Source organism: Seriola aureovittata, chromosome 21 (genome assembly GCF_021018895.1).
Source record: "Seriola aureovittata isolate HTS-2021-v1 ecotype China chromosome 21, ASM2101889v1, whole genome shotgun sequence".
NCBI classification, from domain to species: Eukaryota; Metazoa; Chordata; class Actinopteri; order Carangiformes; family Carangidae; genus Seriola; species Seriola aureovittata.
In genome coordinates this window covers 2282405-2303964 of record NC_079384.1, presented here as the reverse complement: position 1 = coordinate 2303964, position 21560 = coordinate 2282405, and the positions used below count along the sequence as shown (strand labels likewise).

General features: G+C 44.3%; 1 protein-coding gene across 1 annotated transcript; it reads right to left on the bottom strand.

The window, feature by feature from the left end:
* Positions 1-14778: 14778 nt before the first annotated feature.
* Positions 14779-18204, bottom strand: tob1b (transducer of ERBB2, 1b). The gene is made up of 2 exons (XM_056366623.1): positions 17958-18204; positions 14779-16911 (listed from the first exon to the last, which is right to left on the bottom strand). The coding sequence occupies exon 2, from the start codon at positions 16744-16746 to the stop codon at positions 15745-15747; it is 1002 nt and encodes a 333-aa protein (XP_056222598.1). The 5' UTR covers positions 16747-16911; positions 17958-18204; the 3' UTR covers positions 14779-15744.
* Between the last annotated feature and the right edge of the window lie 3356 nt (positions 18205-21560).

The following is a 21560-nucleotide window of genomic DNA, read 5'->3' as shown; positions in this document are numbered from 1 at the left end:
GATGATCAACACTAAGGTCAGATAAACAGAGGACTATTGATCATTAGTCAGAACGCTTTTTGAAGCAGAGCTTTCTCCTCCGTTTTTCCTCAGGCCTCGTCGTCCATTAGTGAGTCATAGATCCATCAAGGTCAGGTGGTCGACCAGGACCTGGGGAGACCCTGTTAGTCTCTATCTGTTAATGGAGCTGAGACTAACCACACAAACAGCCGTGTAACTGCACACACACACACACACACACACACACACACACACACACACACACACACACACACAGAGTTTAGTTCACGTCTGATCATGTGGACCTGTAAACCATCACTCCACTGGCTCCATGTTGGTTCTATGTGAGACAGGAAGTGGATTTGAATGCGATCATTAATTGTCAGTCACAATGGTTCATATGTGGGTGGGGGGTGGGGGTGGGGGAATGGGGGGGGTTTCTACTGTAATGTTCACAATGAAAAATTAGACAACAAATCACCAACCAACAAAAGCACATTGTGTGGAAGAAGAAGAAGGGAGGGGGGGGGGGGGGGGGGGGGGTCAGTTCAGTGTGTAAATCATGCAGGTTGAATGGCTGCCAGGTGGAGAGGCGGCTTCTCACGTCCACTTCCTCCCTACAAACACGGTCCCTGACTCCTGATGCGGTCCAGGAGAGACCCCCCCCCCCCCCCCCCCCCCGTCAGTCCTCAGAGTCTGGAGTCGCCGTGGAAACAAATCATTCCCTGGCTCACAGGCTCAATTAGATGCTCTGCCTCCAACGGGCTAGAATTCAATTATGTAGAGAAGGAGTTACGGTTGGAAATAAACAAGGTGCTCTGATGTTTTATTCATCCCCCTCTCCCCCCCCCCTCACCTCACCCCCCCAACACCTCCTGCATTAAACAGCTGCAGCTCCACAGTCTGTTTCCTGCAAGTCTTCAGACCAGAGGAGCAGTTGGCTTCATCTGCTGAGGTTGAATTATTTGTGTGGGCAGCTGATACAGACACAGTGATGACTACTGAGCATGCTCAGTAAGAGTCAGTCAGTGGTCAGCGATTAAAAAGGTTTATATGACGTCCTGTACCTCACTGTGATGTAAACAGAATATCTCAAGTGTTTTCAACGTTAAAATATATCACATTAAGTTTCTGTCTTTGTTCTGAAAAACATGGAAGTGCTTCAGATAAAAACGCCTCCCTGTGTTTAAGGTTTTTAACGGAGGAAACTGAGGCGATTATCAGTGAACAGCTACTTCACCACCCACCTCAGAGCCCCCTCCTCCCCCACCACAGCGACCCCTCTCCCCATCCTGCAGAGGGACGTTAACAAAAGGCAGAACCCCCATAAACCCAGACCTGCTTCAAATCCTCCCCCGTCTCTAAAACACCAAAGGTCCACAGGACTGAAGTGCAGGTCTGTCCTCAGGAACCCAGGCCAGGATCCTGCACACCTCCTGAGGTAAGCAGGAAAGATCGTGGCTTCTATTTATAAATACTTCCTGTTCATTAAGTTCATTCCTCTTCACCGAGCCTGATCTGGAGCCAGTTTCACAGAGATAAGTCAGACTGGTCTGTGGTGTTGGTCCAGTCTTAGTTCTGCTCACAGATCAGTTTGATGTCAGTCAGACTGTTTCACAAAAATAAAGACTGATTCATTTAAAGCCAAAACAATTAGACACCTTACCCCCAGACTAACTCATGTTACCATGGTAACAATCAATGACACCTGCGCTGAGCAGTATCACCAAACAACAAAAAACAGTTGGAGTCTGTCTTTGTAAAACTGGACCCAGATGGTTTTATACAGCAGGTATGAAGGAGTCACAGAAGTTAACTCAAACAGAAACACATGAATAAACACTCACAATGTTTATCTGTTTACAACATTGTGTTAAGTCACGACTGAAGCGTTCACATGCTGCAGGTCGAGGTGTTACAGTGAAGTGAAGCTCCTCTTCCTCAGCTCCGACCCTGTGGCTTCAGTTTAACATGCAGAGCAGCAGCTCTACAAACACCCACCACCAATGAATCATACACACACACACACACACACACACACACTCACACACACACTTAATCTGATCCATGAAGCCGACAGCTCATTAATTTGACTCCATAAAGGCGTGAAGAGCTTCACATCAATATCTAACACAATCAGTCTGAGAGCAGCTGATACAACACACACACTAAATACACTTTATCAACTGCATCCGTGTGTACAGTATGTGTGTGTCTGTCTCAGTGTGTATCTGAGTTTGATCACCTGCTATGCACCTGCAATGACTGGCAGGACGTAAACAGAGAACACTTCCTGTTTACAATGATGTAACTGAGGTGATTCGCAGAACAAGACATCAATAATCTAACACTACCTGTTCCTCAGGTTCGTCAGGTCGTGACAAAAACTACAAAAACAAACGCAGGAATGCTGCTGCTATGAGGAAATGAAAAGACAATCACATGGTTCTGTCACCATGGTAACAAACACAGACTGATGAGGTGTGATGTACATCTGTCTGTTTCCTTCAGAGATGAACACAACTGTGGGTAAAAACCTGCAGCTGATGGAGTCATGACCGAACTGACCATCTCTTCTCTCTGTCAGAACGAACACACACAGTATTCTGGGGCTGGTTGCACAGAACACCTGATGTTAAGATTTTTCCTTTAAGTCTGAGTTAAGGTTTCCTTTAAATGTTCACTGAATTATCTGAGGTTTTCTCCTTATTTTAGTCTTATACTTAAAGAATCAGTTACAGTTAAATTGTTGCTCAAAAGACCTAAAAAACTAAAGGTACCTCTGACTCTGAGTTTAATGTGATAAATGAAGAAAATGAACGTAACCCAAGAAGAGTTCTGGACCAGGAGACAAACTGATGACGGATCTGACCTGCAGTCAGTTTATGATCTGTCCGGCCGTGTACAGTTGGATCCTCTACTGTCCGCAGCTTCATGAGCTCTACGGTTTTATGTCACATGATCTTTCTGGTCAGGTTTAGTCGAGTCTTTCATGTCTTTCTCTAAAAATCTATTTCACTGCAGCAAATACCTCAACTTTTTTCCTTTACTAAGGAAACCTTTAAAGGGATTCTGTGCAACACCCTAAAGTAACTCCCTCAGCTAAGGAGAAATAAAAGGGGCAACGGGATCACATGGAGCTGCTGATGAGGAAGAGGAGGAGGAAGAGCACACACTGAACTCAGGTGTTTATCCACTGTGATTACATAATGAAAAAACTAGTCCTGACCCAGTGCCCCCCCCCTCCTCTGTGGCACTCTCCACAGGGTTTCCCTCCTCCTCCTCCTCCTCCTCCTCTTCCTCCTCCTCCATCCAGTGGTCGTATGTCTCTGCTCACCCACTGCCGTTGGCAAGGGAGGCACTTTGAACCCAGGGATGAAAGAGCTGATCCTGTAATGAGAATCTTAATGTTGAAACACATTGGTGCACACACACACGCACGCACGCACGCACGCACGCACGCACACACACACACACACACACACACACACACACACACAGTCTTTGAAGGAGTGAGCGTTACAGCTCGGCTTCGTGTCTAATGGGAGCTATTTTGAAATTCTGTTGCAGCATGAAAGTTGAGTTAAAGCGCGTTATGTAATTCAGAGTATCACTGGTTCGTTGCAGATGATGCGTTCACATGTTCAGAGCCGGACTGCTCGCACGTAAACAGCTGACAGGGCTTTTAGCCGTTAGCAGTAAACTGAGTCCACGCTCGTCTGTTCATGAAGGACAGAGGGAGGAGGAGACGCATCAGTGTTCCTGCGTGTTTGACCAAGAAGAAGAAGAAGTCATCACAGTTTAAAGGATCGTTCTGATGAGTTTCCATCATATCTGTTGGTTGTAACATCGCCGTCGCCTCGAGGTAAATACTGAAAGAAGGAGAGTCCCAGCTTGAAGACATCTGCAGTATTCAGTTACAGTCATAGCGCCACATAGTTTTATTCTGTCCTCGCGGGTCGATCAGCTCCACATCGAAAAGGTCAGAAAGACTCAAGAGCCTGACGACGATTTTGAGTTTAAATGTTTCACCACAAAGCAGGAAGTTGTTGTAACTCAAATATATAAATCTGCAACCATCACTGTGAAACCTACTGACAACATGGTGAGACGTGTCGTACTTTGATTTACTTCAAGCAGGTTTAACGGATCTTTTTCACATCAGGTCAGAAAAGCCTTAAAGTGATAGTTCAGGTTATGAGACGTGGGGTCGTGTGAGGCTCTTACCTACAGTCAGTGTGTTACCTGCCGTAGAGGAGCAGCAGGAGCTCAGATGCAGAAGCTGAGTGATGAGCTGCTGTAGACGGGGGCAGAAGGAAACAGCAATTATGACAAAACTTCTCACAAACGGTTCATATTTTATGATTCTGGATAAACAGAAGTGAGGAGGTGTGATGGTTGTTTCAGAGTCTGTAGGTTTTATATATATTCAGGTGTTTCAGACACTCTGTCCTATCATAATGAATTCAATTAGCACACAGCTACACTTCTTGTTTTTCTACAGAGCAGCACTTTCTCGTCCTTTCTCACTCCTGTGTTATAATCTCTCCTGTGGTTTCCAGTCAAACGTGTTGAAAGGTTTTTATCACGTGGCAGGAGAAGTGAGCATCGGCCTTGAACATGTGTTGTCCTCAAACAATCACTTCTCAGGAATGAGGAGAATGCAGCAGCAGAGAAAGAGGAAGTCAGTAACTGTGATCATGGCTCTTTGAGTTCGGGCCATTGTTGGGCCAATAAAGGATGAGGGAGAGATTCTGTGAGTCTGAGCCAGTTTCTGTGTGATACACTGAAACCTTCATGCAGTCGACCGACAGCAGCTCGTCACAGGATCAAATGACTGACTGTGACATCAGAATTAAACATGTGACATCACAGGGTTATTTCTTTGTGTGTTCAGGTCCGAGCAGAAACCAGCTGGGTGGATGCCGCAGAGCGGCGTGGAGCAGTATCGACCTTCACAGCAACGATCTGAGGCTGATGTTACTCCGGCCGACAGATTTCCCAGCAGCACTTGCTCTTGAGGTGTCCTAAAAATGGCACAGATGTGAATCTCTCCATTCCGCCTTGACCTTTATCTGAATATCGTGTAGCGCATCAGAATGCCATTTCCTGTCTGAGCTGGTGAAATATTTAAACCGTGGAGGAGGAGACTTAAAGTGCAGCGCCGACTCCTCGCCGCTCCTCTCTGAGAGGAACGTGACAGAGCAGCAGACTGAGCCACATGGAGTCTGATGTGAGGCATAAATGAAACATGGAGGTCAGGTGATGCAGCTCCAACACGGACACAGTCTGAACATTTATCATTTATTGCCTCTGCAGTCAAACAACCTGAGCTGCTCTCTACACACTGATGATGTTCAGGAGCAGCTTCCACATCTGTCCCCTGCACATCTGTCCTCCTCATCACTTCTCATTCATCAGGACCAGGAAGAGCAGAGGAACAGTGATGGACGCTCCAGGGAGGAAGTGACCACGCTTTAACTGTGTCCTCCAGCTGAGAGGATTAAACACAAACACATCACATACAGCAACAAACTGCAGCCACCTCACCTTTCACTGGTCACATACACTCACTGAGTATGAAAGGATGTTTTCTGTCTTTTCATCTTTACTAATTAACGATTTTAATTCACTGAGCAGCTCAGAGGCTACCGGCAGCTACCGTCATCTTTTAAGGTGGAATGTTTTCTTGTGTGTTACTCAATGCATGATTGACGCTTGGAAATCAATCATCACCTTAAATCATTAGAGCATCATTCCAGTGGCTCCAGCAGTTCTACACCTGTGGTGATGATGCTTTGTGGCCTAAAGCTCATCATGAACGCTGTTTCTTTATCAGCTGAGACATTTAAAAAAAGCTTGGAACAGACTCTGGCTTCTAGATCTAGATCATGTGTTTTTCATAGTTCATTTCTCCAAAACACAAAAACCGTTTGGAAGATGTTAAGATTCTTCCTTAACAGGCCACAGCAGAGAGTGAAGGAGGTGACTGATATGAAAGAGCTGTGGGCCAGCAGAGTCAGTTAACGGTTTAATCAGTGAAATTCCTCCCTAATGACGCAATGCTGGGACCATGTACTTGTGCCTTATCAGCCTCCTGATAGGACACAATAGAAAGTCTGCATTGCCACAACAGCAAAGCTGCACTACACGTTAGTAGTTTAAGGGTCTGGTGTTCCTCTGATTCTGTATCACTGCTGTAATTTGTGAGAGAAAGTTCGCCTGGTCTTGGAGAGGCCCAGACAAGCAGCCTTATCTCTGTGGTGCAGAGGCAGGAGCTCTCACACACAAACATCCACACACACAGGCAGAGATTAGAGACGAGGCTGTGCCTGGGCTTCCTATTATTAGGCCAGAGGTTTATGGTCAGGGAGAGCTGCAGGGAATCACTGAGATTAAATTGCACAGACGGGGAACATCAAATACAGAGAAATTTCCCAGGCTCTGGAGAGAATGATGGGGCTCGGACGAGTGGAAAATAGAGAGGGAGATACGAAGCAGAAAGATGACACCAAACCCATCTCCATCACGCTCCATGTCCTCACACACTCCACAAAGACAGGCCTCGCTGGAGTGATGTGGCCACAGAAATCAGACAAACGTGCCACATCACAAGTCGACCTCTGAGAATATTTAAAGGTACAGACGCTGTCCTACAGGCTGGAGCATCACAGAGCAAGCTGCAAACTGTCTCGGTGGATTAAAAGAGCATTGCTCCCAGATCTCCACCTGCTCCTTCAGAGAGGTTCAGTTTTCACTGTCGCATCAATAAAAAGTCAGAGTGGAATTTCACAGCTTTAAAATTAGGTTTAAAAAAATGCAGCAGTCTTTACAGAGACAGTAACAAAGATGTCAGACTGTTAAACACTGTTTTCATTCTGGAGAGAAGAAATAGTCCCTGTGGAGAGTAAACTCTCTGTGCACATGACATTAACACTGCTACATGAAAACAGCAGTTAGAACAGGATTACTTGTGTTTTTGGCCACTTGGGGACCAAGTCAATGTGGCTAACATGTCGATAACACATCCAGCAAATACACATTAACATTCATTTAGCCGTGAATCCAAGTCTAGCGTTCACTCTCCCTTTAGCTGTTTTGGTCTCCACCTCCTGAGACAAATGTTCCACTGGGAGGTCATAACACACAAACACACAAACGCACGCACGCACACGCGCACAGTGTACAGCAGTAGTTTGAACTGACCAACATGTCAGTGTTATATTTTAACACACTGAACAGTGATGATGTTATGAGCTTTTGCTATGATAGCCTTAACAAGCTAATGTCAGTGTACACAAGCTAAAATTATCCTAAACAAGCTAACATTAGCCTAAAAAAGGTTACGATAGTGTAAACAAGGTAACGTTAGCATAAACAAGGTAATGTTAATATTAACACGGTAACGTCTGCATTAACACGCTAACATTAGCCTAAACAAGCTAACGTTAGTGTAATCAAGGTAACGTTAGCATTAACAAGCTAACGTTAGTGTAAACAAGGTAACGTTAGCATTAACCAGCTAACGTTAGCGTGGCAGTGCGGTGGAGGGTGAAAGGTTTATATCAACGCCACCTGGGTGAATTTCACCCCCAGGAAGTTACTAGATGGGGGTTTACCAACTCACAATAACAAAAAGTCACAGGTTTGAAAAATTGCCGAACAAACCATCTTAATAAGTTGAACCCGGCTTCCTCAACAAAACAGAGCTGCGTTAACCCCGTTAACGGCGCCGGGCGGAAACACTTGAACTCAGCAGCCAGGAGCCGCTGCGAAACACGTGAGCAGAGGCGGCTATAACTCCACTACCACCTGCTATGAAAGTACAACCGTACAAACGCCAACCGAAGAATATCGGGGCAGTCGGATCATGCAGACACCCGGAGACGCCGGTCACGCCGACCTACAGCCCCGCCAACCTGCCGACCTACAGCCCCGCCAGCCCGCACAGAGCAGATTCAGGAAGGGGGGGGTGGCACATCAGAGCAAGACTCACCTGCCCAGATATATTGCGTGACGTTACCGCTCAGTCATTAGCAGGACGGTGGATGATTGAATCCAGCCGGATGATAAATCAGTGCGCCAGAGAAAAGAAGAAAAAAATCGAATCTGCCATATTAGCCTAAACAAGCTAGCATTAGCCTAAACAAGCTAGCATTAGCCTAAACAAGCTAATGTTAGTGTAAGCAAGGTAATGTTAGCTTAAACAAGCTAAGGTTAGCCTAAACAAGCTAATGTTAGTGTAAGCAAGGTAATGTTAGCTTAAACAAGCTAAGATTAGCCTAAACAAGCAAACGTTAGTGTAAGCAAGGTAATGTTAGCTTAAACAAGCTAAGGTTAGCCTAAACAAGCAAACGTTAGTGTAAGCAAGGTAATGTTAGCTTAAACAAGCTAAGGTTAGCCTAAACAAGCTAACGTTAGTGTAAGCAAGGTAATGTTAGCTTAAACAAGCTAAGGTTAGCCTAAACAAGCAAACGTTAGCCTCTGTGAACATTGGACAGTGGATAATAAAACAAGCTTTGAAAATACATCACATGATTAAACCAGTGGTTTCCAACCTGTTTGGCCTCTGACCTCTCACAAAGAGCAGAGTTTAATCTGTGAGTTATTAATAGTTTCCTCAAACTGATTTGCTCTCTGAACTTCTCACATGGTTTTATTTCAATAAATGTTCAGATGATCCAATATCTGATCAATAATCAGAGATCAGAGACAAAGTCTAAAAACAGAAACAGATCAGTGGATTGGTTCTTTGTTTTTCTTTCCTCTCATGAATCAAGTGTCGACCCATCAGATTTATCTGTTTACAAAACTACATAAAGTTCAGAGCAGCTCCACCAGTAACAAGCTGCTGACACACTGATGCTTCAGTGTTAATGATGTCAGATATAATAACACATCAGTCAGAGACCAAACCAGGACTTTAATACTTTAACTTCACATTACTGCCAATACTTCTGTACCTTTACTTCAGTAGGATTTTTCATGCAAGACTTTTACTTGTATTGAGTATTTTTACTTTGCTGTACTGGTAGTTTTACTGCAGTTAAGGATCTGAACACTTCTTTTAGCAGTGATGTTGGTTCAACCAACGAAATCTAAAAATCAAAGGTGTTTCGTTTACAATCGTGTAAAACAATTAAATCAGTGATTTAAACAATTGTTAATTAAATGTTTTTATGAACATTAATTAATCGCCTCATCATTTTGTCTTTATTTACCTGAGAGGGATGGAGGGTGCATATATCACATGACTGTACAGGTACAGTTTTATTTTCATATTACTAGAAACAGAGGAGATGAATCAGACCCTGATCCCTCACATCTGACTGCAGTACAGTGATTTTCCCTCCTTTATCTCCAGTGTGTAACGGCTGTGAAAACTCCTGACGCTGCTGTTTTCCCTGTGATTATCAGCTCAGGAGGAAAAACCTGAGGCAGCCTGAACATCATCATAAACAAGGTTCAACCTGTGAGGACATTTATTTATTCAGCAGCCGCTCCTCTCTGCTCCAGCCTTTATTAGCATGAGATGGTGAAGGAATGTGTTGTCATGGATACGTGGTTTGCTGTTAATGTCGTCATGAAAACATTGTTGTATGTCCCTCCTCTGTTGTTTCTCCACAGACACGCTCTTCCAGCTTCTCCTCATGCCTCTGACACCAGGACCCGCCCAGGTTCCTCAGAAGGTCACTCATTCCTCTCAGTGTTACGTCAGCGCAGGTCATGATGCAGGTGTGGAGGAAAGAATTGTTCCATGTCGTATGAGCGTACAGGGCTGGTGTGAGTGGGAGGGAGGAGGGAGGAGGGGGGTGGGGATGGGGGTGAAAGGCAGGATTCTCCTGTGATGACGCAGGAACCCTGCAGGTCTATTTTTAAACCTATTGAAGTGAACACCAGCCGTTTGGTTCTGTAACCTTCAACCAAAACAAACAGAGACGAAGAAGCAGAGCTCCTCCTCCTCCTCCTCCTCCTCCCAGGCTCATACAGCCTCAGTGAAATGTGGATTATGACTCCATGCTGCTGAGATGTGGAGCTTTGAGGTTGAATGATTGTCTGGCTGAGAGCAGGAACAAGGTCCAGAGGATGATCCCACTAAAATTACTTGGCAGCACTTGAAAGCAGCGACTGACTGAGATTCTGTCCTGGCCCAACACCGCACAGCCGGAATTCATCAGAGCCTCAGCTCCGGCTTCACCAGAAACAACAGACTGGATGGATCTGTCAGATCCTCTGTATCTCCTCTGACTTTCAGTCAAGTGAGACGTTGAGCTGCAGATGTGCTTCCCACTCATGTGTCTCTGGCCTCTAAAATGTCATCTCCATACTGAACATACCAAACCCAATAACCAGGAACAGGTGCTGTCCCCACTTCCTGTCGTTCATGGCGGCAGCAGCCCTGATCACTGGCTTTATATAGACCTGATCAAGGTCAGAACCTGCTGGCACAGGATGATTCTCCTCTCGTCCTCTGGTCTAAAACCTCATCTGGTCCTAAACAGACTGGACCTCCCACAGCTCCTCTCTCTGTTCCGTGGCTTTGTCCTGAAGAACCCACCCCTCCCTGCTGGAGGCCTGGTGACACCCACCACTGTGCTGAACTTCAGGATGACTCACTGTGACCTGCCCTCTGCCTGGTAAACACTGTTTTCAGCACATCACGTGTAAATGTGTGAGAATCTGTGTGGATCATCAGTTTATTATTCTGCAGTTTTACTTTTGTCAGTTTCCTTGGTGACTTTATCTTACTGAATTTTATTTGTTCCAGAAACAGGTGATCAACGATTCAAACTCCAGATGACGGAGACAGGGAAAGGCCCTGAACACATCACTGAAACATTTAATCACTACTTAAAGGCCCAGTTTGAAATACCATTAGTGAGATGAGGAGGTTGATTCCACTCTTGTCTGTAAACTACAGTCAGCAGCTAGTTAGCTTAGCTTAGCACAAAGACTGGAAACAGGTGGAAACAGATGGCCAGACTATAGCTGTGTTCTAACTCAGAGCCTGCGCTCTATGAAGGTGTGACCAAACCAAAATGAGACGGTCTGGTCTAGAGAGGATTTCCTATTTATCCTCAGCTGCTGTTTTATTTGCAGAGTCTTGCTCTCTTTTTGAAAAGTGATTAATTTCTGTGCTGGTGTGCATTGAATCTTGGGAGAGGTTGGGCTGCGAAAGATCCACCAATTGGATCCGTTGTTGCCTGGGAAACAAAGGACCCTCCATCGTTTTGTCTTGATGCTACGCTAAGCTAACCATCTTTAGTGTATATGAGAATGGTATCGACCTTCTCATGCATCAAACTAATCCTTTAGATTTGAACATGGTGCTGAGTGTGCTCAACTTTAAAGGTGCTGGATTCTGTTTCGTTTGTACAGTCAGGTTAGCTGTTTCAAGGCTTTATGCTAAGCTATGCTAACTGGCTGTAGCAACAGTGTCCAACACTGTCCAAACATGACAGTAGCACCAGTCAGTGAATAAGCTAATTTTCCAACAATGTCAAACACTTACTTTAAATGTTAAGACTGTAATTAAATCTCACAGTTAGGTATTAATAAATCTGTGAGTGATCATGGTCGCTCTCTGCTGTTGTAGATTCTTCACCTTCAAACAGAGCTGGGCTGAGAGACAAACACAGCTCCGCCATGTTGAACTCTCTGCTGGGTGTGTGACAGATACAGTGCGTCGAGGAGCTGTGTGTAATATAATGTGTGTCTGTAGCAGGAGGAGAGCACACACTGGAACAGACAAGATGGAGTCACAGCAAGGCAACACCCGACACCCTTGGAGTCTCCCAGCTGGTGTGACACCGGACCATCTGTGGGCCTGTTTATCCCACAGAGCTGAGGTGGTCATGTGGAACTCTGTGTGTGTGTGTGTGTGTGTGTGTGTGTGTGTGTGTGTATATATGTGTGTGTTCCACTCGGACTGTGAGGCGTGAACAACTTCTACACTGACTGAAGAGCAACAATTAGAGCTGAGGACTGAATCATGCCTGTTACAGACCGACCCAGTAAATTAAAGCAGTGCACACACAATACAACATGGACTTTACTTTGAATGGTTCTGACTTCCATAAATATAATCTATAAGCTCAGAATACTGACCACCAAGGATGAGGTGTCTGACCCCTGTGATTAAGACTTGGACAAAAGAGGTCAAAACAACAGTTTGGGGGAGTTGAAACATTTATATAATATTCTTACCTGTAAATGTAAATATTACACTATTCATGCCAGGAAGAATCTTATGACACCTCTACATTAATGTTAGCTAGTTTCTAATGTTAGCCCTAAGTTACAGTTTAGCTAATTAATGTTAGTAAGTTACAGTTTAACTTACCAGTGTTAGCTGGTTTCTAACTTTAGCCGTAAGTTAAAGTTTAGCTAACTAATAAATAATAGATAAAATGTCATGTATGATCTAATGTTAGCAAACACTGGTGCTCAGTCAGTGAGACAATGGAGGATAAGTTGTAGAGACACATTTTTCACATCAATATAGAGTTTATTACTTCATGTTAATAGTCCTTTGTGTGTTGTCGGTGGTTTACCTTTTTGATATTAACTTCTATAATCAAGACATTAACTTCAAAACGAGACTCCATCATTGTTTTCACTTAAGAATTCAGGAGTTTTACCTGGTTTGGTAAGTGAATAATATTAAAATCCATGTGTGAGAAATAGTTGCCCCCTCTGATTATCATTGTATAACACACTCTGACCACTGACCACCACAGTCACCCACTAACACCCTGATGAAATCTGCAGCTTCAGGATGTTAATATTATCTCACGAGGAACTGCTCATGAAGCAAAGACCAGCTCCTCTACTCTCCTGAAGACACTGACGCAGCTTCTACCAGGACTGTTTAAATGTGACTGTGTTTTACAAAAGAAAGAATCACAACTAACAAAAATCACTTTCCCCTCTAATCCTCCTCGAGCTGCTCCCCAGAGCCCCGCAGGAATTGATGCGCACTGCCGGGATTCTGAGCAATTTATTTGCCACACCAATCTAAAGTGAGATTTGGATTTCATTACCGCAGAGTTCAGAGGAAAACAGTGGTGGAGGACGAACTCTGGTCCAAGACAACAAAGTTAAAACACTCCATCACACCTACAGTCCTGCATTTACTCTGTAAAATGTACTTTAATAGTCAGTGAGACAATATATATTACAATGTGTTGTTAATACTGATGTGTCAGTTAGTTTAGTCCAGCCGTGCCTCTCACTACAAGTGGTCACAGGAAGGTCTGTGGGGTGGTCACTGTGGAAAGAAACACATTTGTCTGACAGTGTTTTATTTCATCTTTTTTTAAATTAAATAATAGATAGTTGTACCTTTAATGAAACCATCTCAGAGGATGAGCAGCAAAGTCAGTCTTTGTTGGAACAGATAACGGCTCAGAGACGTCCAGACTCCGGTTTATGGTTTCAAAAGAAAAGGTGGTTTAATCTTCAGTAATAAGATTATTATTGTACTGTTTTAATAGAATCTTAATCTGGGTGGTAGCTGCAGTTGTTAAAGAGATGTAGTGGAATGAAAAAGACAAGACATAGAAAGTTGAAAAATACTGCAGTATGAGTACTTTAGTAAATGTACTTCATTACTCTCATGTCATATCAAGTGTTTAAGATGTGTGTCTGGAGGTTACAACAGAGTAGACTGGGTTTACACTGTAAAACACTGAGGTCTGTTGTTTTGGCGTTGGCTGCGGCCCACAGTGATCTATGTTCAGTCAATGAATGAAGAGCCGGTGAAACGAGCTAACAACCTTTACCAACCAGACGCTGACTTAATGTTAAAGGTCACAGGACAAGAAGGTGACCCCAACTTCAACAATACACTGTGTGTTATAATCTTATCATCATTATAGTCTGAGAAGTAACTAGTGTCCACACCTGTAAAATAAATACAGTGGAGTAAAGATTAATAAAAGTACTACTATAAGGCAGTATTTCCTTCCTGGATCAAAAAGTATAAATACCTTAGAACAGTAAGAGAGTAACAACACTACTCTGGATTTAACAGCAGACATACACAATCACAGTAGTTACGTAACGCTGCTGTAAAGGGAACCTCTATAGGTTTTTTCCACTCAGTCAGATGCTGCAGAAAATAAACACTTGTGCAGTGAAGTCACTGCTGAGCATCTGAAACAGACTCTAGTTGCGTTTAGTTCACTCAGCTACAACACGTCCATGTCCAATACAAGTGTCTGATAAAGGTTGGAGGAGGAATCATGTCACAATAAAAGCACAGCAGTTGTTTCCTCCTCAGACCTCTGACTCACTCTGTTGTAAATGTGATTATGTGTTATGTGAGTTAATCTGCTGCAGCTTTAAACCCTGCTGAATGTTTGGCCTGTTCTTTACTTCACAATACGGCCCACGTGTAATCACCACACACACACACACACACACACACACACACACACACACTCTGTTACACTAAGTTACGTCCTCCAGCCTGTAAACATGTAAACATGGATCCTGTGAACAAACAGACTAACACATACCTCCTTAAAATAAAACAAGAGGCTGGAAATTAAATGTGATGTTCAGGAATTACCTCTCCTCACAGCTGTGATGTCACATGACCACACCCCTGTATTACTGAGACATGAACCTCCATCTTTAGACCTGAACACATCCACAGTTCATCAGCTCCAGGTCTCATGTCTCCACACAGACTGAACAGTCCAGCCTCCATCTTTAACTCCTACTATCTGACTGTTACCTGCTCAGGTCGAACACAGAACAAGCAATAACTGATCATGTTCAACTGTAGTTTATTTTATTAAAAAGACCAGGGTGCAAATATGAAATTAAAAAAAATAAAGACAAGCATATCATTTTTAAGCATTTAATACAAACTTAATATAAACTATTTCAGTCCCTCTTGACATGTAAGACACTGACTCAAAATACTTTGTTATACTGTATTTTTTTTTTTTTATCAAGTATTGCACAATGTAGGTACAAAATTAATATTCATACGATTACATTTTGTCCATAGTATAGCAAAATCTTTTTAACCTCTTAACAGAAAATACAATTCATCTTTCAGAAAAAGCAAATATTCCTACATTTGAACTCCACCACTAAGGAATACTCTGTACACAATCTTCAGAATATTTCATGTTTTTCTTTTTTTTTTTTTTTTTTTTTTAAAGATGGATTTCTTTAACAATTATCTTTAAAAAAAAAAAAAGAAAATAAGGAAAAGCTGCTGCAGCCATCACAGATCACTGGAGTAGTAAAAAGATATAAATGCAACACCATGTCATAGAAACAATATATACTCTGATATCTTACAAACTCTGTACTAAATTAAATTATACAATTAGAAAAAGACCAAGTAACCCACTTAGTAGTGCCAATTCATAAAAATCAGCCTTGTCTTACCACCTGTAAAATACTGTAAGAGGCCAAAACTTTAAGCTTGTATTCTTTTTTTTTTGTATTTTCTCAACATAGTAAAAAATTTTGTGCTTGGTTGGCAAAAAGGAAAAAGAAAAACAATGATGCATGTTGAATTGAAGTAACAAGCTTGGATGTGTTTGTACAACAAGCTTTGAGTAGAAACAAACTCAAGGGGGCCACAGTAGAAACTCCCTTGGGCACATGCGCTTGACTGACTAGACACTACATCCTTGAAAGTCCAGTTTCTAAGTGTGCGTTTTGTTTTTCCTTCTCTTTGAGCCACCATCATTCATAAATAACATCGTGATGATGAGTTTAGTTAGCCATGACTGGCTGGAATTGCTGGTTAGAATACTGCATGTTGCTCAGACTGAAGTTGAGGCCATCCATTAGAGACTTGTCGTTGAGGCTTCCGTAGGCTGCGAACATGTCAAAGGCATTGTTGTACTGCAGGGTGCCCAGGCCCAGGGAGCTCTCCCCAGGGAAGACGGCTCCGGGGCTGGCCTGGGCCTGGAGGCTGGGGAACACAAACTCCTTGGCGTTGGGGGACAGAGCAGAGGCCTTCTGTTGCTGCTGCTGCCCCAGGCCCAGCCCGTACAGTGAGTGCATGGACGTGGAGATGGCTTTCTGCTTCAGTAGGGTGTTGACATTCAGACCCAGGTTATTGGTGGGGGAGGTGCGGGCCACCTTGGTGCTACTGCCACTGTTATTGTTGTTACCACGACCACTGCTTTTCATCTTAGTGGAGCCGAATTTGGTGGCAGCGAAGGTGGCAGTGGTGAAGGTTAAGGGCTGGGTGGAGCGTGGCATTAGGGAGGGGCTCACGGCAGCCGACTGCCCGAAAGGAGGGGAGGGAGAGCTGGACTCTGAGGAAGCCCCGACAGGGTCGCTGATTGGCATGAAGACCTGGGCCTCAGGATTAAAGCTGTTCTTGATCTCCTTGTCCAGCTCTGACCCGTTCTCATTGTTATCGTCCACATAAAGCACCTTCACCGGTCCCTTCTCCCCAATCTGGTAGGAAACCTCAAATGGGTCGATCCACACACTAAGGTCCTGAGGGAGGTTATTCCGGACGTCGCCGATGTCCAGCCCGCTCTCTTTGGCTGCCTGCTCCACCACGGGGTCCACCTTCTCCCCTACATGGATGCACCTGAACCCTGAACCTTTGTATGGCTTATCCGGATACCAGTGGCCTTCATATTTTTTCTTCAGCTGCCTCTCGAGCTCCTCGCCGAAGATATTCACACGTCGTCGAGGGAGTTTGTTGTATAAATAGGAAATAATAAAGTTGAGTGCTACTTGAATTTCAAGCTGCATAGCTGCTTCAGTGGCGAGAGAGATTCTTTTTCCGTCACAGAGTTGCTTTTACAGAGCGATGCAAAAACCTCCGAGGCAGCAGTGACCAGTGTGAAGGAGCAAGTCTGATTGAGAACTTGTTGCCAAAGTGAATATCCTTCCTGCAGCAGAGTTAGATTCAGGATCCTGGAACAGAGAGAAAGACATTGAGACTCTGATGCCAAATAACTCAGCATTATAAAATTGGAAACCCTTTATTATCAACGACATGTTTTTTGTATTAACTCAGACTGTTCACCTCCACACGGGAGCCTCTATCTCAGCTGTACAATATCAACAGCTATAAATAAACACAGGTCAGTGGCTCCAAGACGGTGTCAGCAGCGTGTGTTCCCCTGCGGTCTAATGTGACAGATAAACGCAGCCACGGTTGACCTCTGCGGAGGGCGGGGAGGGGGTGGGGGGGTGGGGGGGGGGGGGGGTCTGACGGCAGCTGTCAATACTCGCATAGGATTCTCGATTGGCTCGTTTTGGCACGCGGACATGTTGAGACATAACTCCTGCTTTAGTGAGAGGATGTATTTTTTCCCTTATTAAAAAAAGACAAGGCTGTTCTAGTGCTTTCCCGTGCACCGGCGGAGCCACCGTAGGTACAGCAGCACAGACCAGCCCGCTGTTACATAATCATCATTCAAAGTCTAACCACGGCCATAAACCCGTTCTAGCTCAGTTTACGCGACGACATTAACAGGAATCAACAGAAAAAAAAAAACGATTCACTTTCTCCGTTACAACCGAGCAGTTAGCATGACTAGCATTAGCTGGCTAAGTTAATGAAGGGTGTGAACGGACATGTAGCAGACTCGCTATCTAGACGCCACATACTGTTAATGTTTAGCCGTTATCAGCGTTAGCTCGCAGTGACATCGTCTGTAGCGAGCTAAATATCACCGGGCCCGGACGGTAAAAGGAAGCTAACGTCGATGTTAACGGCGGCAGAAAAAGAAAAATCTGCTTTAATCTGAACCGACGAACGTGTCGATCGATAGCAAGCTACGTAGCATTTTAATTAGCTAGGTGGCTACAGCCTGTTTCTGTCGACTCTGTAACACCAACGTTCAATGACACCGCTGACTGTCACTGCCCGAGACTCGAGAGGAGATGTCAATAAAAAATTAATGCAGCTCCCGACAAACGAATGTAATGGCGACGTTACGTTTATATCGACTTACATGGAAATTCACACAGTCGGTCCTTTCCTGCACCAGCCTCAGTCCGCTCCAACACCTCCACAGCCTCCGGTGTAGTTTTCTCACGGAGATATAAAACGGTGTCGTCGATGTTGTGTCTCTGTTTCTGCTCCAGGCGGGTTTTCTTTTTGTTGTTTTTTCTTCCGTGGGGTTCAGTTGAATTCCGACTCGCAGGAGACCAAGCTAACCCCCCACAGCCTGGGAGTTTTTACAACTCTGCCCTTTAAAACTTGGGCTGGTTTGTTTTTATAGTACCCCTCCGCCACGGACATGGAGGAGGTGGTGATGCGGCTCGCAGAGGTCAACACCCAGTGATGTGTTTCTATTGACTACGCGCGGCTACGTCATCAACAACCGCTCCAACCGCCGCTGTGATTGGTTAATGTCGGGCTCAATCACCCGCAGGGTTCTATTTACGGTAGTGCTTTGCCTTTCATGTGCTTGGGACTATTTTATCGGAGCAGGTTTTAGCTAAAACCCCCTTGTTTGTGGGAGGAGAAACATGGCTCCTGGTGTTACAGAGAAACGTTCTAACATTAATTTGATTGAAGGGTAAAAGAAAGACGTGTGTTCGTGTCTGTTCGACGTGATGTCCGTCCCTCCTGGAGCTGCTGTGCTCAGAGGTTGTGCTCAGTCATGCATGAAACCTCCGGCTGAACAAGGAGTGTGTTGTGATGAAAGTGTTCAACAGTGTGTGTAGTGACTGTTGTCATAAAAACCTCAGCTCTTCCCTCCACAGGGGGTTTAACGGAGCTGGATGGTCACGGCGGCGGAGGGACACACCTGTCACTGGACGTGTTCCCTGCTCCTCACAGTGACATTTTGATGTTCCTTGAACCAGCTGTGGCTGTTGAAGCTCACCCCCCCCCCCCCGACTGAGAGTTGTTTACAGTCTCCACCACTCTTAACAAAGCGGATGTAATCTCATAATTACCATCTGTATAAGTGTTGACATTCTTCTCCCTGTGTGTACCTGTGATAAAATTCTCCTCGTTATAATGTCTGTGGACTGTGACAGTGAATAGTTACACGGTGATCCCGGCTGCTCTCTCTCAGCAGCTGTGCAGTGCACGGCTTAATCTCTCCCCTGTCAGGCCGAAGGTGTCTGACGCCACAGCCTGTTCTTACCTAACATGGACTCCCGCACTGTGTGTTTGCACAATAAATACAATGCCACATGAATTATACAGCTGGGAGGGAGGTGGCAGCACAGGGAGGAGGAGGAGGAGGAGGAGGAGGAGGAGGAGGAGAAGACAGGCTGTTCTTTGGACACAAAAGTATTTCCTGACTCAAAAACCCAGTGAAACGCTGTATGTGATGTCTGTGGATGTTGATTTATAGGAGAGCTGCTTACAGGCTCTGGAGCAGCAGGGGAGTCAATATCATTTCAGTGGCGTATATGATTGGTCTGAATCAATAACAATTCATTTAGGGAGTCTGTTGTTCCTCACTGAATAGAAATGAAGAAATGGACTCAGTTTGAATTAATATACATGCTTGTTGTAACGCTTCCAACGTCTCCAATCAGGACGTGTTACTAATCACCTGATTACGCCACACCTGAGAAACTAGCAGTAGTAATAAAAGGAAAAAAAAAATTTTGAGGCAAGAAAGTTTTTTACGTAATTTATTTTTGTACTAGCAGCCTGCTCTGTAGTTAAACTCTTCAAACTTATCTCATGTTTATTGTGAGTCTATGTAGATGTTTTACATGCTAGTTGTCAGTGCTAATGTTTTAGCTGCAGCTCTAAGTTAAGCTAGTTCATGGCTACAAGAGTCTGGGTTAGATACACGGTCACACACGGACACAAATGTTCAGCTGTTGAAGCTGGTGAACATTTGCACATTTTGTTCAGTTTTATTATTTTGTTAAAACACCAATTATGTTAAAAAGTAATTGAAGTGTTGAATAAAAATCTTTACAACATTAAGTTTTTGTCATAATCCTGACGTCATAATGTAACAGTTCACTCCTTGTGTTTGAGACTAAACTACAGACATGTTCTGTTTGTGTTGCAGAGATAACACTTACACCATTTAACAGCAGACACATGGAACTAGTTTGTATTACATTTTGAACGCACTGATTTAAAAGATATGGACAGAAATGTCAAAAATGTTACAACCATCCCTGGTCTCCTCTTCTTTATTCACGAGGACGTTGGGCAGCCGCTGCCTGAGCTTTAACAGGACGTACAGATACAGAGAGGAGTCATCCTCATCCCTGTCAGTGTGTCTCATTACTAAAGAAGAACAGCTGATGTATACATTAACCCCAGTATAATCACATATGGGGATAATTGTTGTTTATCACAATAGCACAGTTGATGTTTAGCTCGGAGCCACGTCCCGGCGCCATAAACAAAGTGCAGTAAAACACAGTCAGCTCAAGGCTGCAGGACGCTGCAGGCACAATGGAGATCTCTTCCAACCTCCAGATTGAGTCTCAGCAGGGGCGAGAGATGAGTCCCCCCCCCCCACACCACACCACCACCACCACCACCACAGAGGAGGTTGTGTGATGGATGACCTGAGTACAAACTAAACACACCATGGGGGCCTTGGACACACACCAAGGCCACCGGAGCAGGAAACGTGTGACTACGACCAAATGTTCAGACATGTTTCAGTTTGCTGCATCGCTATTCAACAACAAGTCTGTGTTCCCAGCGCCGTGAGCAGCGCTGCTCAACCTCACTGTGTTAGTTTTGGCTGTGGTGGGTGGAACAACATTCACCAGGCTTCACAATGACCACCTTGTTGTTCTCCAGCAGTGTGGATGTGGATATGGATGTGGAGAAAGCTGCAGCCTGTTGTTGCGAGTCTGTGTCTGGGACCTGGAGGTAAACACAGCTAATGAACTGAGATGTTTTAACATGACTCATGCAGATTTTTGAGTGAAGTCAGTCCACATAGACATTTTTCCCTCCTCTCTTCACAGAGCTGTGAAATCCTGCTCTCGTCTCGGGCTGTTAAAGTCCCAGATGTGGTCAGCGGGCTTTAATGTGGTCTGTGTAACATCACGAGCTCAGAGCTGAGACATGAAGTGTAGATAGTAGATAATAAGAATCCGTGCCACTCTTTACCACCAAGACAAGAAAGAGAAAACGTTTTATATGGAGAGGAGCTGGTCTGGGATCAGTGAGTTAATAGAACCTGCTGTATAATGAAAGCTGCTCTCATTCTGGTTATTTGACTAACACTGAGAGCCTGGACAGGTTTATGAGGTCCAGGTTCAGAGCTCAGTGTTTGGACTTCACCATGTGGTTCAACATGTTCACCTGAAGGATAAAGCTCATACTTTTTTATTACCCTTTTCATTTTCAGGTTCTGGCATCTGGTCCTTTCTTCTCTCTGAAGATGAACAAGTTTAATTCAAATTCAGGCCAAAGTAAATAAACTACAGGCTCTCAGCTTCCTCCAGTTCTTCATTAAACCCTGGAGCTTTGAAGACAGATCCACTGATCCTCATCGCTTTATCTCAGAATATTCTGACCTGCAGCCCAGAGCAGCAACGTCAGCCTGTACGTTACAAACAGTAACAACAACCAAAGTCTGAACTTTTGACCTTTTAAAGCTGCTGAA